Here is a 27329-nt window from a genome sequence, read left to right as displayed (position 1 = left end):
TGCATGACAACAATATAAAGGTTAAACAGTTTTATAGTAGGCTATATATGGTATGTACAGTATAGTTTTTGTCAAGTAAAATAAGTATGTACCATAATTTTATTCTATAGGGCTAGCTGTGACAAATTTACCAGATTTTACCCCAATTTAACCATAGTTTAACCCTGTAAGACTATGGGACCTACATTTTTATTTGTGGGGAGCATATATATAAATATGTTCTTATATCTTATAAAGGGTGATATGTTATTATTCCTGTACTTTTTAACTGTTCAACCAAATAAAGAGACCAACAAAAAAATGTGTTGTCATTCTTAACAAAGAAAGTTCTCTGACGAAAAGTCCCTCAACGCTGACCTCATCGTGGTGTCAGAGTGGCAACCACTGTCTATTCAGAGAGTGAAGTAGAGCTTTGTCTGGCTATGTTTAAGCCATAACGCCCTCTCAGGTGTCATATATAATATGCCTGTTGTATAATCTGCATGTTTCCACAAAAATAGTTATGCTTGAAAATATACCCAATTAAAAAAAGGCTCCTGTCTCTATACCATCAAGGCTCCATAGGCTGATTAATACCAACCCCATGTACAATTTCAGGAGGGTGAATTTGAAGGGGCACCGGCAGGGCTTGGACTCTTTGCAGTGGCAGGGCTTGTACTCGGAAGAGCACCAACTTCATGAGAGTCTCTAAATAAAATTACCACAGGGGATTAATGCAAACCAGTGTTGAGTGCCTGATTTCAGCGAATAGTACTAAAAGTAGCGATTGCTACGATATGGCATTGCTTGCATGTATTGTTATGTGTGGATACCAGATGTACCAAATCGATGCACAGGCAGTGAGTATTTCATGATCTCCAGGCGTCCTTATGCCCCTATCCACACAGAAAAGTCATTTCACTGCCATGAATAGTTCCTCTCATTCGATATATATGCACAGAGTTCCATGGTATAAACAATTCAATGCCATTAGTTTTATCGCTTAGTTTAGCATTTCGCGCAATACATACCAACGTGGAACGGGACAGTCACCACTTTACTCGTAACCTGTATTCGTAACCTGTTTTCGTAACCTGTATTCGTGTGCGTATTTATTTGCCGTGAACTTGACTTCATTACAGGATGATTTGTAGAGAAATAGATATGAATTTGTGGTTAAGGAGTTTTTCCAGCAAAAATACCAGTTTTCAAACTTGGAAATGATGATATTCATGCCCCAAAAAAATCATTTTTCTAAACAGTTGGAAAGTGGTAAATTAACGTGCGGAAATTCCCTTTCCACTCATTTTTGTGTCTTTTGTCAATAAAGATTGAATTAAACACCTTTCCTTCATCTAATTCAACTATTACCAGACATATAAATTGGTTAATGACTGAGAAATTGACCTTTGAAAATGATAAGTTTTACCTAATTAAATATTAATGAGGAGTGACAACAAGAAACCCCATGCATATTCTACAAGAAAAGAGCACTTTTTGTACCGCTGGGGACTGACTGAAAGTCTATGGGTTCTACTTGCTCTGTGATGGTTGTGGTGAGGTTTGTGGGATTCTGCTGAGCAAATGGTAACATTGGTAATGTGGTTAGATGCTATATCTAAAGGTGGCATACTCCTTATAGTGTCTATATCAACCAGCCTGAGTGTTCTCCCTCAGGCAGGAAAAGTGCCAAAAAACCATCAGGAGAACAACTTTTTTGGTATGTTATCAAATAAAACCTGTTTTTGTGGCTTGGATGTGGAAGAGCATGAATGGAAGTACCTGTGGTATGAAAATTGGGTCAATTGAGGCAACATAAGACCACTTTAGGCCTCCCAGGAGCAAGATACAAAAACTGTTGAACACTGAGTAAAGAGGTTTGTTTACAAGTGATGAAAACTTCAGCTCTCATAGCCAAAAATCTTCATGGTTATGATACAGAAACTTGATGGTGCCATGAATGGCCAACTTTGTCAGCTATCCAGTGATGGGTAGCGTTTAGCTATTGAGAAGATCTGTCTGCATTGGTAATAGTTTAGTGGGATGTAGCTGTCTGCATTGGTAAGAGTTAGTGGGTGTAGCTGTCTGCATTGGTAAGAGTTAGTGAGGTGTAGCTGTCTGCATTGGTCAGAGTTTAGTGAGGGGTGTAGCTATCTGCATTGGTAAGAGTTTAGTGGGGTGTAGCTGTCTGCATTGGTAAGAGTTTAGTGGGGTGTAGCTGTCTGCATTGGTAAGAGTTAGTGGGGTGTAGCTGTCTGCATTGATCAGAGTTTAGTGGGGTGTAGCTGTCTGCATTGGTCAGAGTTTAGTGGGATGTAGCTGTCTGCATTGGTAAGAGTTAGTGAGGTGTAGCTGTCTGCATTGGTAAGAGTTAGTGAGGTGTAGCTGTCTGCATTGGTCAGAGTTCAGTGGGGTGTAGCTGTCTGCATTGTTAAGAGTTTAGTGGGATGTAGCTGTCTGCATTGGTCAGAGTTTAGTGGGATGTAGCTGTCTGCATTGATCAGAGTTTAGTGGGATGTAGCTGTCTGCATTGGTAAGAGTTCAGTGGGATGTAGCTGTCTGCATTGGTAAGAGTTCAGTGGGATGTAGCTGTCTGCATTGGTAAGAGTTTAGTGGGGTGTAGCTGTCTGCATTGGTAAGAGTTAGTGAGGTGTAGCTGTCTGCATTGGTCAGAGTTCAGTGGGGTGTAGCTGTCTGCATTGGTAAGAGTTCAGTGGGATGTAGCTGTCTGCATTGGTAAGAGTTCAGTGGGGTGTAGCTGTCTGCATTGGTAAGAGTTCAGTGGGATGTAGCTGTCTGCATTGGTAAGAGTTTAGTGGGGTGTAGCTATCTGCATTGGTAAGAGTTAGTGAGGTGTAGCTGTCTGCATTGGTCAGAGTTCAGTGGGGTGTAGCTGTCTGCATTGGTAAGAGTTTAGTGGGGTGTAGCTGTCTGCATTGGTCAGAGTTTAGTGAGGTATAGCTGTCGGCATTGGTAAGAGTTTAGTGGGATGTAGCTGTCTGCATTGGTCAGAGTTAGTGAGGTGTAGTTGTCTGCATTGGTCAGAGTTTAGTGAGGTGTAGCTGTCTGCATTGGTAAGAGTTTAGTGGGGTGTAGCTGTCTGCATTGGTAAGAGTTTAGTGGGATGTAGCTGTCTGCATTGATCAGAGTTTAGTGGGATGTAGCTGTCTGCATTGGTAAGAGTTCAGTGGGATGTAGCTGTCTGCATTGGTAAGAGTTTAGTGGGATGTAGCTGTCTGCATTGGTAAGAGTTAGTGAGGTGTAGCTGTCTGCATTGGTCAGAGTTCAGTGGGGTGTAGCTGTCTGCATTGGTAAGAGTTTAGTGGGATGTAGCTGTCTCCATTGGTAAGAGTTTAGTGGGGTGTAGCTGTCTGCATTGGTCAGAGTTTAGTGGGGTGTAGCTGTCTGCATTGGTCAGAGTTTAGTGGGGTGTAGCTGTCTGCATTGGTAAGAGTTCAGTGGGATGTAGCTGTCTGCATTGGTAAGAGTTCAGTGGGATGTAGCTGTCTGCATTGGTAAGAGTTCAGTGGGATGTAGCTGTCTGCATTGGTAAGAGTTTAGTGGGGTGTAGCTGTCTGCATTGGTAAGAGTTAGTGAGGTGTAGCTGTCTGCATTGGTCAGAGTTCAGTGGGGTGTAGCTGTCTGCATTGGTAAGAGTTCAGTGGGATGTAGCTGTCTGCATTGGTAAGAGTTCAGTGGGGTGTAGCTGTCTGCATTGGTAAGAGTTCAGTGGGATGTAGCTGTCTGCATTGGTAAGAGTTTAGTGGGGTGTAGCTATCTGCATTGGTAAGAGTTAGTGAGGTGTAGCTGTCTGCATTGGTCAGAGTTCAGTGGGGTGTAGCTGTCTGCATTGGTAAGAGTTTAGTGGGGTGTAGCTGTCTGCATTGGTCAGAGTTTAGTGAGGTATAGCTGTCGGCATTGGTAAGAGTTTAGTGGGATGTAGCTGTCTGCATTGGTCAGAGTTAGTGAGGTGTAGTTGTCTGCATTGGTCAGAGTTTAGTGAGGTGTAGCTGTCTGCATTGGTAAGAGTTTAGTGGGGTGTAGCTGTCTGCATTGGTAAGAGTTTAGTGGGATGTAGCTGTCTGCATTGATCAGAGTTTAGTGGGATGTAGCTGTCTGCATTGGTAAGAGTTCAGTGGGATGTAGCTGTCTGCATTGGTAAGAGTTTAGTGGGATGTAGCTGTCTGCATTGGTAAGAGTTAGTGAGGTGTAGCTGTCTGCATTGGTCAGAGTTCAGTGGGGTGTAGCTGTCTGCATTGGTAAGAGTTTAGTGGGATGTAGCTGTCTCCATTGGTAAGAGTTTAGTGGGGTGTAGCTGTCTGCATTGGTCAGAGTTTAGTGGGGTGTAGCTGTCTGCATTGGTCAGAGTTTAGTGGGGTGTAGCTGTCTGCATTGGTAAGAGTTCAGTGGGATGTAGCTGTCTGCATTGGTAAGAGTTTAGTGGGGTGTAGCTGTCTGCATTGGTCAGAGTTTAGTGGGGTGTAGCTGTCTGCATTGGTAAGAGTTTAGTGGGGTGTAGCTGTCTGCATTGGTAAGAGTTAGTGAGGTGTAGCTGTCTGCATTGGTCAGAGTTCAGTGGGGTGTAGCTGTCTGCATTGGTAAGAGTTTAGTGGGATGTAGCTGTCTCCATTGGTAAGAGTTTAGTGGGATGTAGCTGTCTGCATTGGTCAGAGTTTAGTGGGGTGTAGCTGTCTGCATTGGTCAGAGTTTAGTGGGGTGTAGCTGTCTGCATTGGTAAGAGTTTAGTGGGGTGTAGCTGTCTGCATTGGTAAGAGTTAGTGAGGTGTAGCTGTCTGCATTGGTCAGAGTTCAGTGGGGTGTAGCTGTCTGCATTGGTAAGAGTTTAGTGGGATGTAGCTGTCTGCATTGGTAAGAGTTTAGTGGGAGGTAGCTGTCTGCATTGGTCAGAGTTTAGTGGGGTGTAGCTGTCTGCATTGGTAAGAGTTTAGTGGGAGGTAGCTGTCTGCATTGGTCAGAGTTTAGTGGGGTGTAGCTGTCTGCATTGGTCAGAGTTTAGTGGGATGTAGCTGTCTGCACTGAACCAGAAATGTCACTCCATAACCATTAGGTGTAAAGGCAGCATAGGTGTTTCTATATGAAAACATTTCATTTTATATTAATTAAAACTTAAAGGAATGATGACCTTATTATGTCTATTTACAAAGTAGGTCAACTAGCATCTGTGGCCTCTCCATATAATCAAGGTGTTTTATGGGAAGCCTCCAGTTTCTATTCTCAGCTTGACATATTGTTCCCACAGGGAGTGTGATTACATAGTGAGACAATGTAGCTTGACAATAAGGCACATACTTGGCTCTGACAATGCTATGTGCAAGGCTAAATCTCATGAAGACCAGCTGCTGTGTGCTGATAATCCAATTAAGCTGCTGTTTAAATGCTCCATTGAGATCAGAGCAGTTCTTTGCAGGGACTCAGAAGACAATGTTTTACTAGATGAGTTTATTACAGTATGTCTTGTAAAACCTGTGAAGTTGTTAATGAAGCAGTACAAACAAAGAAAGGTCATATTGACCTATTTATGTTTGACAGTTACTATTTACTGTACAAAGTCAAGACTGAAATATCAGCATTGCAAGTTTTAATTTACTGAGCATTTTTAATATTTTTCAGGAAATCCCTAATTTGTAGGTTAGCATTTGAAAGAATTGTTATTTCTTGACTACAAAAACAATGATTTACAGTCTTCTAAATACAAAACTGTTTATAAGACTGCAATGTTTATAAAAAAAACTTTCAATTTCCAAATAACTTCACAAAGGTAATTGCCAAGTCCTCCTCTTTATAGGCATGACTTATGTAGTATACAAGCAGTTAAGAAACTGTTCTTTCTCTCCAGGAAGGTACAATTACAAATGTAGCATTTTCACTTTTCACATTGCAACCAGTGGTTGATTAACATAGCAACATTCTACATTACATTACATACTGTTACCTCTCTTGTCAGTTCATAAAACCCAGTTAATCTATATTACAAAGTCTTTCCTTTTAATACTTACCCTCCATTACGTACACCAAGGAGCCAACATCTCCCTCTTTAATGATGCAAGCTCCTCGTGCAAATTCCACAGGATACATACAGTCCACAATTTCCTGGATCTGCGACATCTCCAGATTTTTCATAAAGTCGTTGTCTAATATAGCTGACTTGATGCATTCTTTTGCCCTGAAAAAGATAACATAGCAAATGGTATTTAGTCTAATTTATATATTGCCATTAAGGTTATATATTTCAATGACAATTTAGTTCCTTGCTGTAAGCTCAGAACAATAGTCCCTTTTGATGATCCAGTATCTCTGTGTAATCCTAATGATCCAAGTCAAGGTTTCAGTTCAGTCAAGCACTTTCACATAGCTGTTATCAACTTATTTAGGTTAAGGTAGATTGGAGTACATATGTTGAGTGAGGACAAGTATGAGAGGACTAAAGTTAAACATAATCACAAAATGGATCCAAATATGGTCCTACATACATAACCAACTTGAAACATGATGTTTGTTACATCTTCGCTACTCTTAATGAAAGTGAATATGTTGAGTGAGGAGAGAGTTAACAGAAAAGGAAAAGAACATGCTTATAATTCAACTAATTACACTTCTTGTTTTATTGCAGCCGGCAGGATCATCTCATCTTTCCTTCTAAGCAAAGACACAGAGAATAACCCACAAATTTGCTTTAATTGTTTAAGCACATACAGATGAAATACAAAAGATGTGACAATAACCAACGGGTTCTCAAAATCTTTTTTGAAACATTGGTAGTGTCCAGTTTATATATCGTAATACGAGTGTCATATGCTCTCATTTACAGTTATACAAACATCATACACACCAACTGGTCCAAACACTGTGGCCGAGTGGAACCTATTTAAGGCTGTGACATGCAGGTCTGGGATTCGATTCCTACCTTCGTTTGATGGGTCCCAAAAGGACAAAACAGATCATGAAGTGGAATTTTTCTGGTGTATTGATCTTTTTAATATATATGGTGGCTGCATGTTCAGGCAGTCCCTGGTGCAAATATCATTCAAACAGTAATTGGCAAAGATGCAAAATACTTTGCATACCATGAGTAACCTTGTCATAACACTGCAGAGTTGCTTTGTAAACTTTGCCAACAGTTTCTTAACACTGCCTAAATTAGTGTTAATCAAAATATTTCGATGTCAGAGGCAATCTCCAAATATTCTGAGACACGAGATCCCTTGCACACAAAAGAAAGTAACGAGTTGTAGTAAATTTCCGTATTTTTCATCTTTCATAGCACCCTTCATTGAAAACTATGTAGGCCTAATATTGGTCAGGTATATTGCTGGAATCACTAACAGGTAGGCTAGCCGCAAAGTTATGATACTGTTGTTTTATGGTGCATGCACAGCACATGCGAATAATTTTCTATGATATATACAATTTATACACGATGACGATATTTGCTGATGATATAATTCTGCTATCATATTTAGTTGTAATACTTAGTTGTGCTGTTGTTCATATTAAGCCTATCTTAGTTTCCGATTTAGGCCAACTCCAATTAAACCATAAATAGAAGCATGGGGATGATTGGTTTGTTTCTACAACTTATTGAATTGTTTATTTATCTTGTTTGCCGATATTTTGTGTAAAGATTCAAAACATTTTCGGCTATCACAAGATGGTGTCTTGATAAAAAAAAGTGAGAGCTATGGGAATTGGCATGAATGATGCCCCGGGTCATGCATGATGACTGGGCATGGATATCGCATGACCAGGGGCATGGATGATGACCTGGGTCATGGATGATGACCGAGGATGAATAATGCATGACCAGGGGCATGGATGATGACTGGGGATGAATAATGCATGACCAGGGACATGGATGATGACCTGAGTCATGGATGATGACCGGGAATGAATCATGCATGACCAGGGGCATTGATGATGACCTGGGTCATGGATGATGACCAGGGATGAATAATGCATGACAAGGGGCATGGATGATGACTGGGGATGAATAATGCATGACCAGGGTCATGGGTGATGACATGGGACATGGATGATGACCAGGGTTATGGATGATGACCGGGGATGAATAACGCATGACCAGGGGCATGGATGATGACCTGGGTCATGGATGATGACCGAGGATGAATAATGCATGACCTGGGGCATGGATGATGACTGGGGATGAATAATGCATGACCAGGGACATGGATGATGACCTGGATCATGGATGATGACCAGGAAAGAATAATGCATGACCAGGGGCATGGATGTTGACCTGGGTCATGGATGATGACCAGGGATGAATAATGCATGACAAGGGGCATGGATGATGACTGGGGATGAATAATGCATGACCAGGGTCATGGGTGATGACATGGGACATGGATGATGACCAGGGTTATGGATGATGACCGGGGATGAATAATGCATGACCAGGGGCATGGATGTTGACCTGGGTCATGGATGATGACCAGGGATGAATAATGCATGACAAGGGGCATGGATGATGACTGGGGATGAATAATGCATGACCAGGGTCATGGATGATGACATGGGACATGGATGATGACCAGAGTTATGGATGATGACCGAGGTCATGGATGATGACCAGGCATGGATAACGCATGACCAGGGGCATGGATGATGACCTGGGTCATGGATGATGACCACGGATGAATAATGCATGACAAGGGGCATGGATGATGACTGGGGATGTATAATACATGACCAGGGTCATGGATGATGACATGGGACATGGATGATGACCAGGGTAGTGGATGATGACCGAGGTCATGGATGATGACCAGGCATGGAGAACGCATGACCAGGGGCATGGATGATGACCGGGGATGAATAATGCATGACCAGGGGCATGGGTGATGACAGGGGACATGGATGATGACCAGGAGGGATGATGATGGGGGATGGACGTTGATGATGATGAGGGGGAGGGAGGATTACTATACCAAGTAGATATTTTAATCAATAAATTGTAGCTACCAATAAACCGTTTCATTGAAATATGAAACAAAGAATAATTCCAAAAAGCATGAATTTTGCACTCAGATAAACACCAAAATACAAAAGTTCATTTGGGCTGTTGACCTCCCCAAGGGGCCCGATCGGATGGGTGAATGCTTCTGGTTTGCGATGTTTTGGCATCATGATTTTATGAAACAAAACTGGCACACCCATTTTTTTCATTTGCACACCCAAATGGCCAATTTCTCAGCCCCTGGGAGAGATGCCATCTTACTCTCAAGAAACTGATAAAAAGATATGGTAGAAGCCCTTTCAACTTGTCAAGTTACCTTTGGTCTCAAAATGCCTTATTCTTGGTAAGAGTTTTTTTTTTTTTTAGAGTATGAAAACACATAGCAGAAATTTAGGTTCTTTACAGATTTATTAAATTTCAGTTGCCTTGCTGTGTGATAATACTTCCACATTCTAACTCACAACACTGTCCCACAATGACTTTTCTTTCTTACGCAAGACAAGCAACCCAAATCACTTCTACTTTCTCTTCAATTATAACATCATCCTCTTAATTTTGGTGATCTGAATTCTGTTCTGCAAGTCTGCAAGGCTTTATATCAGAGACAGAAATGGGAGTGACTTGTGTATTCCATGACAGCTGATGCTGCTCTGCTTAATTAATTGTTTGCCTGATCACTTTTAAAGGAAGTGTCAGTCCCATCGGAGAAAACTGACTAATTCACAAACAGGACAGGCTAAATGAAGGTATAGAATCAGGTGCACACTTTGAAACGAACAAATTAAGCAATAAGACAGTCTTGATAGAGAACCAGAAAGCCGATTAGCTCAAAATTGAAAAGAGCTATCTGACTAATGTATAGCAATTGAGTTAAATTTGTCCAAGAACTAGAAAGGTTTGTAGCAATCCCTTGTGGGCATTAACCATGTCATTCACTATTTCACTGGCAGGATTGTACAGTATAGAATTTTAAACCAAAAATTGTACAAAGTGGATCTCCTTTGGCACAATGTCTACAACCATAAAAATCATATCAAACCAGGCTTCATTGACAAAATCTGATCCATAAGCATAAACCAGTGTATCAGATAAAAACTTCTCAGCTTACTTTATAAACAGTCTAGAACAGGAACTATATTATATCATCAACAATCAATTACAAACTTCTCAGCTTGCTGTCCGAACAGTCTAGAACAAGAAACTATATTATATCATCAACAATCAATTACAAACTTCTCAGCTTGTTGTGTATAAATGCAGCACTATGGGAGTACAGTATTGCTATATGTAACACTCAAAGTATTCAGTTCTTCTACCTTAATACAGTAGAGCAGACAAAAGAAGTCTACTCTTAATTAATTTTGACATCTCAGAAACTGCAGTGAAGATCCACCATTTTGAATCAGGGGCAGCCTTCTTCCAAAGATAACAATCACTGACATTGACTTCATTCTTCAAATGACAGAAATATTAGGGGATGGAGATAAACCCAACTTTATGACTTGTTTTTGGATTCGGGTCATCTGGCCTGGGACTGCTAAGTGTCAATCATCAATCTGTGATTATCAACCAAGACATACCTCTCTACACGTCAGTATTACTTAGAACAACAATGACAGAGTGACCAATCAATACATTCATCTATTCTGACATTACCAATACAACCTTAAATATGTTGTTAACTGGTTTATGAAATTTATATCTTCAAGTTCATGTCATTTGTAGTTATTGATTATGTAATTTCTACTAATTTCTCCCGATACAGGAGAGCTGTAATTTAGTAAAATACTTGCTTGTTTTTTAGACTGCATTTCTGTCTAATAGATTCCCTTCTCAATTTGTCAAAGACTACTACAGCGACTCTTTGGTGGCAGAAAATGTCACACTTATAAACATCAAAGAGAAGATATTCTACACTGTTACTTTGAAAATCCCTATCTCAATATCTTGTTTCTTAAACTTAAGATATGGTTGCACATGTAAACGAAAAACTATTTTTTATCAGATAAAGCATTCTTCACTCCAGAATGTTGCATTTAGTAGTTAATATGTGCCAAGCAATTCTTTAAGAATATCATTATTTTCCTCATTGTGTCAATGATATGTAAATTCTGAAAACAAAATAAAGACATTTTCACATCAATTGCCATGATGACAAGTTAAGTAATAAGTTTGTATCTCCACAATACAAAGTGCTATGAGGATGTGGTTTTGTATTAATAAGTGTGTATCTCCACAATACAAAGTGCTATGAGGATGTGGTTTTGTATTAATAAGTTTGTATCTCCACAATACAAAGTGCTATGAGGTTGTGGTTTTGTATTAATAAGTTTGTATCTCCACAATACAAAGTGCTATGAGGTTGTGGTTTTGTATTAATAAGTTTGTATCTCCACAATACAAAGTGCTATGAGGATGTGGTTTTGTATTAATAAGTTTGTCTCTCCACAATACAAAGTGCTATGAGGTTGTAATTTTGTATTAATAAGTTTGTCTCTCCACAATACAAAGTGCTATGAGGTTGTGGTTTTGACCTGAAAATTCTCAGCATGTTTATTAAGCAATTAATTTCAGCCATAAGAACAACCCTTTTATGTCAATAAAGATGAATGTGAGGCAATACATAACAGTGTTTACACGGGTCCAAAAATCGGGAACCGGGTACCGGAGGGCCGTTACCCGTCGGGTATCCGGGTACCCGGAAAAAAATTTGTTTACCCTCGTGTATCACGATTTTCAAGAAATTACATATTGGATGTTGTAATAAATGCATTATATTCTCTACTGACAATGTTTTCATGTTCAAATACGTAGGTGTAAGATAAGGTATAAAACCTTCCTCAATAATTTTTATTTGCTTTTGTTTCTTTCATTAACTTGTTAATAAATTAATTATTTAATTATAATTAGCATTACTACTAACATCGCACTGTCGCCGCTGCTTATGCTTGCTCGTGCACGTCTATTGGATCAAACCATATAAATATCCAATTTAGCTCTTAAACAGTTGTTACAACTACTACTATCTATTATGCAGGCCCAGGGTTCGCATTAGCCGCGAGATTGCGCGATTCGCGCAATTTGATCGCATTTGGAATAAACGATTAGTAAAAAGCCACTTGCGATTACTATTTTTTAGTTATCCCGTCTATAATCCATAAACATCTCGTAAAATTCCTTGTCAGACTTTCCTTCTATGGAATAAACGAATGAATAAATAATAATTTCTTCCACATGGTAGCCTAACACCACACTAAGTCAATGAGAAATCTAGCTAAGCCTAACAATCTGTTTATTTGCTGAAGTTGTGACGCAGTTATAAGACATCCATGGAAAAAATACTTTCGTTATTGCTGTTACGTTCGACCACATGGTTGCCTAACACCACACTAAGTCAATGGGGGTAATCTAGCCTAGCCATCTGTTTGTTAGCTGAAATTGTGACGCAGTTATAAGATATCAATGGAAAGCTTTCGTTATTGCTGTTATCTTCGACCACATGGTAGCCTAACAACACACTAAGTCAATGGGAAATCTGCCTAACCATCGGTTTGCAATTTTTTTTTTTAAAACAATCACACTTTGCATAGTATTCGGGTAATAAATTAGGAACCGGGTAGTATTGCGTCGGGCGGGTACCTTCGTTATTGCTGTTATCTTCGACCACATTGTAGCCTAACACCACACTAAGTCAATGGGAAATCTGCCTAACCGTCGGTTTGCCATTTTTTTTTTTTTTTTTTTTTTTAAATCTCACTTTGCGTAGGATTCGGGTAATAAATTAGGAACCGGGTAGTATCGCGTCGGGCGGGTACCCGGGTACCCGGATAACCCGTGCAAACACTAATACATAAATACATGTATGAAGTAGCATGCCAAGCATGCTGCCTGTAATATCCATCTAGTTCACATCTAGAATCCAGTGCTACCGTATTGACTGACATCCAGATATTGCACGGCTGCTTTTAATATTCAAATCCATATTCAACAATATGAAAACTGCTACTGGGTGCATGGACATTCATGGCTCAGTTTGTAACTGCCAAAGTAGCCTCTTAAACTGCTGGAAGTTCTCATCCCTGCAGTATCAGAATTCCTAATGTATATAAGTCAAGAGCTTATTAGCAAGAGAAAATCTGATAACATGACAAATTGTTTATGGCTGATGGATAAAAGTGGTGGGCTTTCTAATTACAGGGGCCTCTGCTGGCAGTTATTTCCTCTTTGAAGCTGTTAATCACAAAAGGTATTATAGTCCAATATTTCAAAGATGACTGACAGTCTCGCTATTAAAATCTAGAGGCCAAGATTCTTTCATACATACTACATATATTATATGCTGGAGCCATGTACTATACAGCAAGTGAAGGGAGGGATTGAGAAAGAAGGTTACCTGGCTGCAGCCCTGGCCACTCAGGCTATGTGATCAACTCATATCTAATGAGATGGATAATTATTAAACATAATAATCATGATTAACAAACATCGGGTAGGAGCATTAACGCCACCACCAGTCAGTCCAACAACTAGGAAGTTGTTCATACTCACATAATACTTCCTGTGAGTCTGACTGTGAGTCTGACTGTGAGTCTGATCATGTCTGACCGTGAGTCTGGCCGTGAGTCTGGCCGTGAGTCTGGCCGTGAGTCTGGCCGTGAGTCTGACAGTGAGTCTGACCGTGAGTCTGGCTGTGAGTCTGACTGTGAATCTGACCATGAGTCTGGTCGTGAGTCTGACCGTGAGTCTGACAGTGAGTCTGACCGTGAGTCTGACTGTCAGTCTGGCTGTGAGTCTGACTGTGAGCCAGCAAGGGTAGGGAGATAACTAAGTCACACACCTTCCTGAATAGGGCTGGTCAGGAAAAGTTACAATTCAGAAAAAGTTCCTTCAAACACAAGGCTGAAGAATGACAAGTCTAAACATGACATCAGATTTAATTTCAGAAATATATTTTGGAAGCATTTTGGTACCAAAAATTAGGATTTTAAGTAATAATCGTATTTCATTGCAGAAATGTGATCAATTTATTGTAATAGGAAAGTAATCTTCTATTAAATAATACAAACAAATGGCATCAAGTCCTGTTAAGTGAGAATTCAGGTCATAAAAAACTGATAGCAAAATTGTTATGAAAATTATTGTACTTAAAGCAACCTTAAGTATACCAACAAAATATGGACTTATTAAAGAGACATATCTTTTGTTTATTTGTAAAAATTGATTAAGATTTGTCCTTCCTTCACTAAGTGCATTGCTTGGTGCCTGTGTAGTGCTTATTTGATGTGCCTATTATGCCATTGAACCTATTATAATGCACTAGACCTCCAGGATTGAGAGGTGTGGTAATGCTGTAAATATAAACCTACAGTATTAATAATTCCAGCTTAAGTCACCAAGATCAGTACTTTACAAAAGTAGGTCAAAATTCCATCCCTTACATATTGATACACAAAAGTTCAGTCTTCAGATGAAGCACTTGCTGTAATATATGTGAAACTTGCCAAGGTATCAACAAGTTAGACTCTTATCACCTACACCCAGGGGGGGGGGATAGCATTGACAAATGTTTGCAAAGGACGGAATTTAAGTGCAAGGTACGGAATTTTGAACAACAGTTATAAATATACATTGAGCAAGGGATAACCAGGTGACAACCCCAGAGTTTGCTGAAACTTTATGTACACATAATGTAGTCATGGAAAATTTAGCTCTGTATTAACTTAAGTTATCCAGATATTTCAGCCCTCCACAACTTATTACAGATATTTCACTGCAATGTTGTCACTGTGATTCTTCCCCAATTTTGGACACTACTATCTTTTTACTGCAATAAATTATAAAGAACTTTCAGAACTATTTTGTTGAATTATTTTTTGGAGAGCATTCTGAATCTAATGTCAAACCAGCTCAAACCACCTTTCTGCAGGTGCAACCCAAATCATTTGCTTTTAATATATTTTCTTGTTGAGCAAAGATTTTTGGTACTTTAATTATATGCTGACCAGTGCACAACTGTGTTCCACATGGAAACTTAGTTGTCTACATATTACTGAAGTTAGCAATTCCCATGCAGCGCTGGTCAGTACACTAACATTGCAACAAGAACTGGCCATAAACATCATGTTATTGGCACATCCACCAGCAGACAACTTATCATTGTATGTGGTATTAAGTATCTTATTCTGACAAAGAGTAATTGTCATCCAGGATTCCTAATATCAGTTCCCATTACACGGTTTATTAATCAAAAATACAGACAGTATCATATTTACTGACAGAATTTCCATCATTCCAACATAAGGTAATGTGAACTTCAAGTGAAAGCAAGAAAGAGATAATGTTGCCAACATGAAACAACGAGATGATAGGTTTGTGTGTCAAACACTGAATTGAAAGATTTGATTTACTGTGAGTGTTCTTTGCAAGAGGAATGCACAGTACATTACAGCTCTATGTAATAACAAAGTGGTAAATTTAATATCTCAGTGCTATCCTCACACTCATTTTCTTGAGATAGATTCAATATACTGAGCAACATGTTAGAATGGTAGATCAAGGAATCAAATATTAGCATGAACTAGTTTATTGCACAACATCCCTACATAGTAACCATTTCTTTTCTGGGGTAGCCAGTCAGAAGCCAGAGTACTATACCTTAAATACCATGTATTAAACCATGCCAGTTTCATATGATACAATATCCAGAAAGGACCTATAGAACTATGATAATATGTTACCACATTACCACCTATGGAACTATGATAATATGTTACCACATTACCACCTATAGAACTATCATCATTTTACCACATTACCACCTATAGAACTATGATAATATGTTACCACATTACCACCTATAGAACTATGATAATATGTTACCACATTACCACCTATAGAACTATGATAATATGTTACCACATTACCACCTATAGAACTATGATAATATGTTACCACATTACCACCTATAGAACTATGATAATATGTTACCACATTACCACCTATAGAACTATGATAATATGTTACCACATTACCACCTATAGAACTATGATAATATGTTACCACATTACCACCTATAGAACTATGATAATATGTTACCACATTACCACCTATAGAACTATGATAATATGTTACCACATTACCACCTAAAGAACTATGATAATATGTTACCACATTACCACCTATAGAACTATGATCATATGTTACCACATTACCACCTATGGAACTATGATAATATGTTACCACATTACTACCTATAGAACTATAATAACATGTTATCTCATGGCTGAAAAGCCTGTCGGGCGCAGTAAAGCAAATTTCTCTTGTCTAAGCATTGTTTTGTGTGGACACGGCACAATAAAACCTGAACATACCTTGCTGGAACTATTATGGTTTGTATAATTGTAATTTTTAGAGAAATAAATGTAACAAAAGACCTTATGTGATTTGTCTCCTCAAAACTGAGTGATGCATAATTGATGAGAATTAATGAGAAATGAAAGGGACCCCTCCATGAATACATTTACCAACTTTTGAAGTCTATTAAAACGGACTGAATGTTGATGGGAGCCAGGTTACAGAAGATGAAGTCATGTATCTCCCCGTTATATTTCTTGTAATCAATCAACTGATATAAACACAATAACGAATGAAAATGTTAACTAGAGCACCAATGGTGCAGAAGCTCATACCTTTTCGAGCTGAAAAATGTAGGTCCCACAAAACCAATTTTGGGCCCATGAGGGATAACCCCCCCCCCCCTCCGTTAGCAGAATCCTGGCCACACCACTGGCTATAATTCCTATTTTCCCCTTTAAATCCTATTTTACCCACTCTCTCAAACAATACCCCTGACCTACCCTATTAAACTTTCTCCCCCTCTACCTTAGCAGACATAACAAGCACTCCCTACAAGACATAACTTCACAAGCTGCCTACATACCTCAGGCTCAAAGACTTCTAAGAATCGGCAAGTGCTGATTGGCTATAGGGCTCTCATGCTTACAGTTCAACAGTTAACAACAACTCCCAGTCCTGCTTTAATTCCACTAACAGCCTCTGCAGAGCGTAACCACAAATGTAAACAAACACTGCAGAAACTGGGAGACAAATTAAAGGAGCTTTGGCAAAAAGTGAAGGCTCAGATTGTTTTAAACAATGGGGATTAATTGTAATTAATTAACTTTTGACCAAAAATTTTTAGGCATCACCTTATTCATACACAATCCAACAATCATCAGTTCAACTTTAAATATGATCCATCAAAATCTTGAGGAGATTGAGATATTTGAAAATATTACAAAGAATGACCCCCGATGACCCCCTAAATGACCTTTGACCTCAATTTTCCGAACACCCCTCGTAACTCTCATCCCGAGGAACATTGTGACTAAGCTTCATTATAATTGGCCATACACTGTACAAACAGGAGCAATTTGAAAATATAGGGCCGCGGCCCGGGCCACAAAAGACCCCTAGTTGATCTTTGATCTCAAATTCATGAACACCCTGAAGGTAAAACTACCATAGTACTATCGTGACAAACCCTCAATATTGTACCATGGAATCTGTAGGAGAAGAAGCATTTTGCGTATTTCCACAAAATGGCCCATTACGGCCCACAGGTGACCTTTGACCCCAAATTTTGGACCATCTCTGATGGCCCTATACCCAATGGTCCTTGTGTCCAAGTTTCATGAAATTCCATCAAACACTGTGCGAGTGGGAGCGGTTTTACCAATTGTTGACGGATAGAGTGATAGAGTGATAGAGTGATAGAGTGATAGAATGATAGAGTGATAGAATGATAGAGTGATAGACGCTGCACTGTAACAATAGCTCACACCAGCATGCTGGTATGAGCTAACAAGGGAAAGGAGGTTGTAGCTATATAGTTTAATTTGGTTTGCACAGTAAAGTAGCATATAGTATCAGAAGTGTGCTGATTAAGGGATGATACCTTTAGGCTTAAAATTAATACATGTAAACCATTAACAACCATTAATATCAGTTCAGGTTCTTTAATTCTTTTAATTTTGGAAAATAACACTTTACAGTTCAAGTTTCAAGTTTATTTGTACCATCATCATCACCATCATCATTAATTTTTAATCAGTATATATATATACATATGATGGGTAGAGGAGTCAGAATAAGCAAAGCTTTTCAAGTCTGACCCTTACAAAAGGAAAGGAAAAGAAATAAAGAAAATAATTAGCAATGTGCTAATTACAAAAGAATAACAGCAACATTAAAGATTGGTCTAAAATATGCATGTAATTATATGTAATATAAAGTCGACATCAATTTTTTCCTCAACCTATTTTTAAAAGTATATAAAGTAATATTCAATTCAGTGAGAGGGCAAGTCCAAGCTATTTGCACTGTGACGTACGGGACATTTCAGAGACTTAAATGTGTCTAAAAGTTATAAAAAATCTATTTTCCAGAAACTTTTTCAGGTTTTCATATTTGTTATTGCTGCTACTTTATTACAAACTCATGAAGATTTCCTACACTTGCTTTAATTAGGTCCCATCTTAATTAATGTACAGTGTGACGTACGGGACCAGAGAATTTTGTGTTTTTTTTGCTAAAGAGCAAAGCTTAAATCGCTCTGAAATTAGGAGGGCAGTGATCAAGCTGTTATAACTAGTGAATAGCCTAACCTTCCAAGGGCTAAGCTGTAACATATTAGAAAAAAATATGAAGCCATTCCAGTTCAGTGATTACACAAATGAAAATTGTCCTGTGACGTACGGGACATGTGACGTACGGGACAATTTGTCCAAATAAAAATTGACTATGAAAACTCATATTTTTATTCCTGAATATACCATAACAAGCTGATTTCTACATAAAAACATTAATCTGGATATGTCAGAACAATGTCATTTGTAATTAAATGCCATATTTCCTTCTTTCGGGGATCGAAAAGAGCAGTGACTGTACTTGTGAGATCATTCCACTACATAAAACATGGAATGCGTAAAGTATAAATCTACTCTACACATTCATCAAATACTCATAACATCAATTCTAGCTTTGTTAGACCACAAATGATCCAAGATGCAAGTTTTGGTGCAAAACTGTCTCGGTATATACTGTACAACACTGTATCATACTCCCTATTATTGACCCTCAAGTTGAAATATGATCCATCCCATTCAAAACATACCAAAATGTCCACAGTAACATCCACATTATGTCCATCTATGAAACTAGTACAACAAAGAAAACTCTATAGACCTAATAATGGTTACCAGACCAAATGCTCATTACATCAATTCTAACTTTGTTAGACCACAAATGATTCAAGATGCAAGTTTTGGTGCAAAACTGTTTCGGTATATATAATGTACAGCACTGTACGATACTCCCCACTATTGACCCTGAAGTTGAAATATGATCCATCATATTCTACCAAAATGTCCACAGTAACGTCCACATAATGCCCATCTATGAAACTAGTACAACAAAGAAAACTCTATAGACCTGATACTGGTACCAGACCAAATACTCATAACATCAATTCTAGCTTTGTTAGACCACAAATGATTCAAGATGCAAGTTTTGGTGCAAAACTGTTTCCGGTGTATACTGTACAGCACTGTATTATACTCCCCACTATTGACCCTGAGGTTGAAATATGATCCATCATATTCTACCAAAATGTCCACAGTAAAGTCCACATAATGTCCATCTATGAAACTAGTACAACAAAGAAAACTCTATAGACCTAATACTGGTTACCAGACCAAATACTCATAACATCAATTCTAGCTTTGTTAGACCACAAATGATTCAAGATGCAAAGTTTTGGTGCAAAACTGTCTCGGTATATACTGTACAACACTGTATCATACTCCCCACTATTGACCCTCAAGTTGAAATATGATCCATCCCATTCAAAACATATCAAAATGTCCACAGTAACGTCCACATAATGTCCATCTATGAAACTAGTACAACAAAGAAAACTCTATAGACCTGATACTGGTTACCAGACCAAATAGTCATAACATCAATTCTAGCTTTGTTAGACCACAAATGATTCAAGATGCAAAGTTTTGGTGCAAAACTGTTTCCGGTATATACTGTACAACACTGTATCATATTCCCCACTATTAACCCTCAAGTTGAAATATGATCCATCCCATTCAAAACATATCAAAATGTCCACAGTAATGTCAATGTAATGTCCATCTATGAAACTAGTACAACAAAGAAAATTCTATAGATCTAATACTGATTATTGAACAAACTCATGAGTGTTTGTCCTCTGCAAAAATTGGGCGAGCAAAACTCTACACTTGTAACTAAAAATCTCAATGTCTACTAAGTTCAGGACACAAGAACATTGTTGCACAGTCATGATAGTCACACTTCACAAAAGGCCTACAAAATGTTGAAATGCAAACTCAACATTCTTAAAGTTGTCCGCATTCAATGTCAATGTTGAATAGCATTGTAGATGATTCTGTATCCCACACACACACACAATTGACTTCCCGATAGTATATTGAACAACACCTGGGCTGTTGGTGGTCATCAGTCAATGGTTTATTTGAAGCCATGTTGTGCTCTTCAGGCATGCAGGGATTATAAGTTGCAACTACCATCTTTCAACAAAATAGATTTGTAAGCATTGAAAGGTTTCCAGTTGAGGTCCCCATTGGAGCCCATGCATGTTTTTTATGTATAAATACAGGGTTTCCCCCACACTATGTCCCGTACGTCACATTTTGTCCCGTACGTCACATTTTTTATTTTGATAATTAGATTTGCTGTGAATATTTTTTCAATTTTTTTGGGATGGATTTTGTTGAACAATGTTCTTAATTAGAACTTTACAGAATATCACCAAAAAAAAATTGTTCGTCCATATCAAAACTTGAAAAAAAGTGCTGAAAATTGTGACGTACGGGACATCAGTATTTGGACACTAGCTAATTAGCATATTTAATTGATGAACCCAAAAACATAATATGTCAAAATTATTGGAAGGAAGGGTGTATCATGTCCCACATAACTTATATTCAATAAGTTCATATTGCTGGCAGGGAAATAGAATTCCAAATGTCCCGTACGTCACGCTGCAATTTGAATTTATGCAAATTAGCCGGCTGTAATTGTTCGAATAGGCAAAACAATTAAAAAAAATTATGAAAATCTGAAACTTCAATAATTCAGCTTTAACATGACACCACATTTAGGGAGCTTCAGTAAAGTTTGAAATTTGGCTTCTAGGGATACAAGAGCTTGGACCTGCCCGAGATTAGATGAGAGTGAATTCCAGAGAGTAACACCACTTGAGTGAATCTGGGACTGTCTAAGTCTAGTTCGTGAATATGGAATGTTTAGAGAATACATAGATCTAGTGTTGTAATGATGCAGATTATATCTATAATGAAAATAGGAGTTGTAAATAGGAGGAAGATTTCCATTATTAAACTTAAACATAAAAATACCACGCTGATAATCAAATAAATTAAAAATAGTTAAGACGTTCAGACTCTTAAAAAGAGGACCTGAATGAGCAATATACGGCACAATACAAATGTTACGAACTGCACGTTTTTGCAGTTTATATAAATTATGCAACAGTGATTTATTTGCACCTCCCCAAGCAAGTAAATTATAATTCAGGTGTGGAATTATTACAGTATTATATAAAGTCAATAATGTATCTTTCGGAAGAACATGTTTTAATCTATAAATAATTCCATTTGCACCGGCAATTTTACTACAGATATATGAAATATGATTTTTCCAGTGAAGGTTACAATCGATAATAGTACCGAGAAACTTAGTAGTTGCCGTGGTTAATACAATAGTGCCATCAATATTGATGGGAATGTTAGTAGTATCATGTAATTTATTGTCGAATATAAGAATATTAGTTTTTAATAAATTCAGAGACAACTTATTTGCATTAAGCCAGTTAATAATATGAGTAAACCCTTTTTCGGCTTCTAGAATTGCATCAGTTATATTATCCTTCTGAAATAAGATTGTAGTGTCATCAGCAAATAAAACAAAGTTCCCCTTAGTAGAAGAATGAGAAATATTATTAATGTATATAAGAAAAAGAAGTGGGCCTAAAATAGAACCCTGTTAAGACTGAAGCTCATCAGTTATAGAGAACTAATATCTACAATGGTTTAAAACATTGACTATTAGGTCAGCTCCCTAAGACAACCCTACTTGTATAATAAAAATGTTTACAATGTATCAGTGAGTTGAGTGTCATCCATGGGTGATGCTCTGTTGTGAAGTAAAGAACATGTTTTGGTTTAATAAGAAATTAATAAAACAACTGATTAACATAAAGGCCTGAACTGAAAGTACAAACATTGAAATGTCAATTTGAGCAGGCTTAAAGAAGCATTCCAGAGATCTAGTATATTTTGAGGTAACTATTAAAACTAAAACAAACTAAATATTATACAAGTACAAGAATGAACAACAGAAAAGCCACTGGGAAATTATATGCAATGGAACTAATATATGTATAGCTACAACAGGATTGTAACCCCGAGGTCAAAGGTATTCACATATGCAATCCTAGGTCACTGACCAGTATGAATCCAATCCTAGGTCATGACTGACCAGCATGAATCCAATCCTAGGTCACTGACCAGTATGAATCCAATCATAGGTCACTGACCAGCATGAATCCAATCATAGGTCACTGACCAGTATGAATCCAATCCTAGCTCACTGACCAGCATGAATCCAATCCTAGGTCACTGACCAGTATGAATCCAATCATAGGTCACTGACCAGTATGAATCCAATCCTAGCTCACTGACCAGCATGAATCCAATCCTAGGTCACTGACCAGTATGAATCCAATCCTAGCTCACTGACCAGTATGAATCCAATCCTAGGTCACTGACCAGTATGAATCCAATCCTAGCTCACTGACCAGTATGAATCCAATCCTAGGTCACTGACCAGTATGAATCCAATCCTAGCTCACTGACCAGCATGAATCCAATCCTAGCTCACTGACCAGCATGAATCCAATCCTAGCTCACTGACCAGTATGAATCCAATCATAGGTCACTGACCAGTGTGAATCCAATCCTAGCTCACTGACCAGCATGAATCCAATCCTAGGTCACTGACCAGTATGAATCCAATCATAGGTCACTGACCAGTATGAATCCAATCCTAGCTCACTGACCAGCATGAATCCAATCCTAGGTCACTGACCAGTATGAATCTAATCATAAGTCACTGACCAGTATGAATCCAATCCTAGCTCACTGACCAGTATGAATACAATCCTAGCTCACTGACCAGTATGAATACAATCCTAGCTCACTGACCAGCATGAATCAAATCCTAGGTCACCGACCAGTATGAATACAATCCTAGGTCACTGACCAGTATGAATCCAATCCTAGGTCACTGACCAGCATGAATCCAATCCTAGCTCACTGACCAGTATGAATCCAATCATAGGTCACTGACCAGTATGAATCCAATCCTAGGTCACTGACCAGCATGAATCCAATCCTAGGTCACTGACCAGTATGAATACAATCCTAGCTCACTGACCAGCATGAATCCAATCCTAGGTCACTGACCAGCATGAATCCAATCCTAGCTCACTGACCAGTATGAATCCAATCCTAGCTCACTGACCAGCATGAATCCAATCCTAGGTCACTGACCAGTATGAATCCAATCATAGGTCACTGACCAGTATGAATCCAATCCTAGCTCACTGACCAGTATGAATCCAATCCTAGGTCACTGACCAGTATGAATCCAATCCTAGCTCACTGACCAGTATGAATCCAATACTAGCTCACTGACCAGTATGAATCCAATCCTAGCTCACTGACCAGTATGAATCCAATCCTAGCTCACTGACCAGCATGAATCCAATCCTAGCTCACTGACCAGCATGAATCCAATCCTAGGTCACTGACCAGCATGAATCCAATCCTAGCTCACTGACCAGCATGAATCCAATCCTAGCTCACTGACCAGTATGAATCCAATCCTAGCTCACTGACCAGCATGAATCCAATCCTAGCTCACTGACCAGTATGAATCCAATCCTAGCTCACTGACCAGTATGAATCCAGTCCTAGCTCACTGACCAGTATGAATCCAATCCTACAGGTAGCTCACTGACCAGTATGAATACAATCCTAGCTCACTGACCAGTATGAATCCAATCATAGGTCACTGACCAGTATGAATCCAATCCTAGGTCACTGACCAGCATGAATCCAATCCTAGCTCACTGACCAGTATGAATCCAATCCTAGGTCACAGACCAGTATGAATCCAATCCTAGGTCACTGACCAGCATGAATCCAATCCTAGCTCACTGACCAGTATGAATCCAATCCTAGGTCACTGACCAGTATGAATCCAATCCTAGCTCACCAGCAAGAATCCAATCCTAGGTCACTGACCAGTATGAATCCAATCCTAGCTCACTGACCAGTATGAATCCAATCCTAGCTCAGTGACCAGTATGAATCCAATCCTAGCTCAGTGACCAGTATGAATCCAATCCTAGCTCACTGACCAGTTTGAATCCAATCCTAGGTCACTGACCAGTATGAATACAATCCTAGGTCACTGACCAGTATGAATCCAATCATAGGTCACTGACCAGCATGAATCCAATCCTAGCTCACTGACCAGTATGAATCCAATCCTAGCTCACTGACCAGTATGAATCCAATCCTAGCTCACTGACCAGTATGAATCCAATCCTAGCTCACTGACCAGTATGAATCCAATCCTAGGTCACCATCCTTGGTCACTGGTATTTATGAATCCCATCCTAGGTCACTGCTAATGATCCCAACCTAGCCATTAATTATATTAAGCATTACTTATTTTGTTCCTCTTTTTATTCCTTGGCTATGACAAACCAAGACAGTTCTTCCTTAAAGTCATCCTCTCAGAGTTCTAAACTACAGTATGCTTGTTTTGTTGTTATCAACCTCCCTAAACATCATCAATTCAGTACACAAATTATGTTGAAATCACCAGCAAACATTGTAGCAAGTGTATATGTTGAGGACCTCATTTCAAGGGGTGTGTGTGTTGGCATGTTTCCTGCAACCAATAGTAGAGCACGATAAATAACTAACAAGAGAATTCATGTGACATTTATTAGTACAAGCTAGCACTGTAAGGCTCTCATGATACTACTCGAATTAACCCACACAATTCATGTTTCTGCAGAAGTACAAAACAGAGGATATATGTAGCTTCATGTCATCACTTGATTAGAAAACACAATAACTTAAGCCAGCATATCACAGCTGCATCCAGGTTAGTAAGTATACAAGTGCAGCCAGTAACTCGTTCGGATTAGTTACAACCACATAGACTGGTATATACTAAACACCACATACAGCCAGTGGTAATCTATTTTCTTTGCATACCTGAATGTGTTCAGCACATCTGATTAAGCCTACATTTGATAGGTGACAAGTTTGTGAAAGCATAATCACTTTGAGATACTGCACTCACACTTTTCGAACTTTGACCTACGTTGACCTCAAATTGACTTTGACCACAACAGAGGAAGTTGCATCATGATGAATGAACATCAATAAATCTCTGTAATTATCATCACAACACATCTCTATAAGTATCATCACATCACATCTCCACCATTATCATCACATCACATCTCTACCATTATCATCACATCACATCTCTACCATTATCATTACATCACATCTCTACCATTATCATCACATCACATCTCTATAATTATCATCACATTACATCTCTAGTATTCTCTACCATTATCATCACATCTCTATATCTATCATCACATCACATCTCTATAATTATCATCACATCACATCTCTACCATTATCATCATCTTAACCATCATCATCACATCACATCTCTATAATTATCATTACATCTCTACCATTATCATCACATCACATCTCTATAATTATCATTACATCTCTACCATTATCATCACATCACATCTCTATAATTATCATAACATCTCTACCATTATCATCACATCACATCTCTATAATTATCATAACATCTCTACCATTATCATCACATCACATCTCTATAATTATCGTGAACATTATGATGAACTGACATCTCTATAATTATAGGGAAAATTGTGTTATATCACAACATTTACTAACATAATGAAAGTGTGTACTTTTTAGTTTCTAGAAAAGGCAAACTATTAAGTCACTCTTACCGACCTTGCAAAATTGAGAGGGGGACCTTGGATTGCAAAGTCGGCGATGACGATAAAGTAGGAAGTCGTTAATTACTATTACCGTTATGTTCGTCCAACAAGGCAGCATACAGAAATGATGTACTCGGAGCCAAAGCCAGAGTGAATTTAATCAGGTGACACATCCAGAGTCTAGGCATGCTAAGTTCTTCAATACCACCCTTGTTTCCTTTCGTGAACACATTACACTGTACTTTTGCTTGTATCTTTAATATGTACACACCTATATGTCTATACCGGTGTAAAGCACCATTTAGCCAAATCTGGACCATTCCAAACCAATGGGTAATTTACTAGTCTGTATTAAATCTGGAATGTATGCAAAGTACTTGCAAAGTAAGAACTAAGTTGCTTTATCAAGAATGCCAAAGAGATGGATGCTATGTCCATTGTGAGCACTTTAAGGAAATGTTCAGTAATCAATCACTTTCAACATCTGGCTATTACAGAGTTGTCAACCTGGAAATAAATCCAGCAATCATACAATAAAAGCTCAGGTCTTAGCGAGCTAGGCTTGTCTGTAGTATGTTGTTTGAAATATCACATACGCTAGCCATTTGCATATATATGTGTTCTATGGAATATGAATGTATATCACCATATAAGCAATTAGGAATAGCTGTGTTTATCACAAGGGCATCTTCACAGTGTTTTAAGTGGCATACATGAGTCATCCATGGTTTACTATATGAAACCATAAATATGAACCATGCTAGGACTGTTTAAACTTTTGCCACTTGTTTTATAACCAATAAATCAGATGGGTATTTTTTGGTGTAGTCTTGTTTCAAATCTTTCTGGTTAAGTATGATAAATATTAAATTGATTATATTTACCATGTGCACACTAGTACTTCCTAGTCATATCTATAAATGTAGTAGTAGTTTATTGCATCTCCTATTATGGCCAAATTACATAGGAGTACCGGGGGGGGAGGAGGGGGGCAATAAAAAATAAAGGAATATAACAGTAACTCAATAACACTAAAGGTAAAAGAACAAAAGACAAAAATATATAATATATAAAGACAACCTACAAAATTAAAAGGAAAATTCAGTAGTAATACCACCCCCCCTCCACCCTCCCTTGTGCTTA

The 27329-nt window shown here is 38.4% G+C and overlaps 1 protein-coding gene across 4 annotated transcripts in view; it reads right to left on the bottom strand.

The window, feature by feature from the left end:
• LOC139969242 (cGMP-dependent protein kinase 1-like) overlaps positions 1–27329 on the bottom strand; it is a 156106-nt gene that overhangs the window by 54844 nt on the left and 73933 nt on the right. For all 4 annotated transcript variants that reach the window (XM_071974155.1, XM_071974153.1, XM_071974154.1 and 1 more), the window contains one exon: positions 5997–6163. In XM_071974155.1, the coding sequence (XP_071830256.1) occupies positions 5997–6163 (167 nt within the window). The remainder of the gene's footprint in view (positions 1–5996; positions 6164–27329) is intronic.

This window comes from Apostichopus japonicus, chromosome 6 (assembly GCF_037975245.1).
Source record: "Apostichopus japonicus isolate 1M-3 chromosome 6, ASM3797524v1, whole genome shotgun sequence".
Classification (NCBI taxonomy): domain Eukaryota; kingdom Metazoa; phylum Echinodermata; class Holothuroidea; order Aspidochirotida; family Stichopodidae; genus Apostichopus; species Apostichopus japonicus.
Note: the sequence above shows the minus strand (reverse complement) of the source record. Positions and strands in the feature narration are given on the sequence as shown.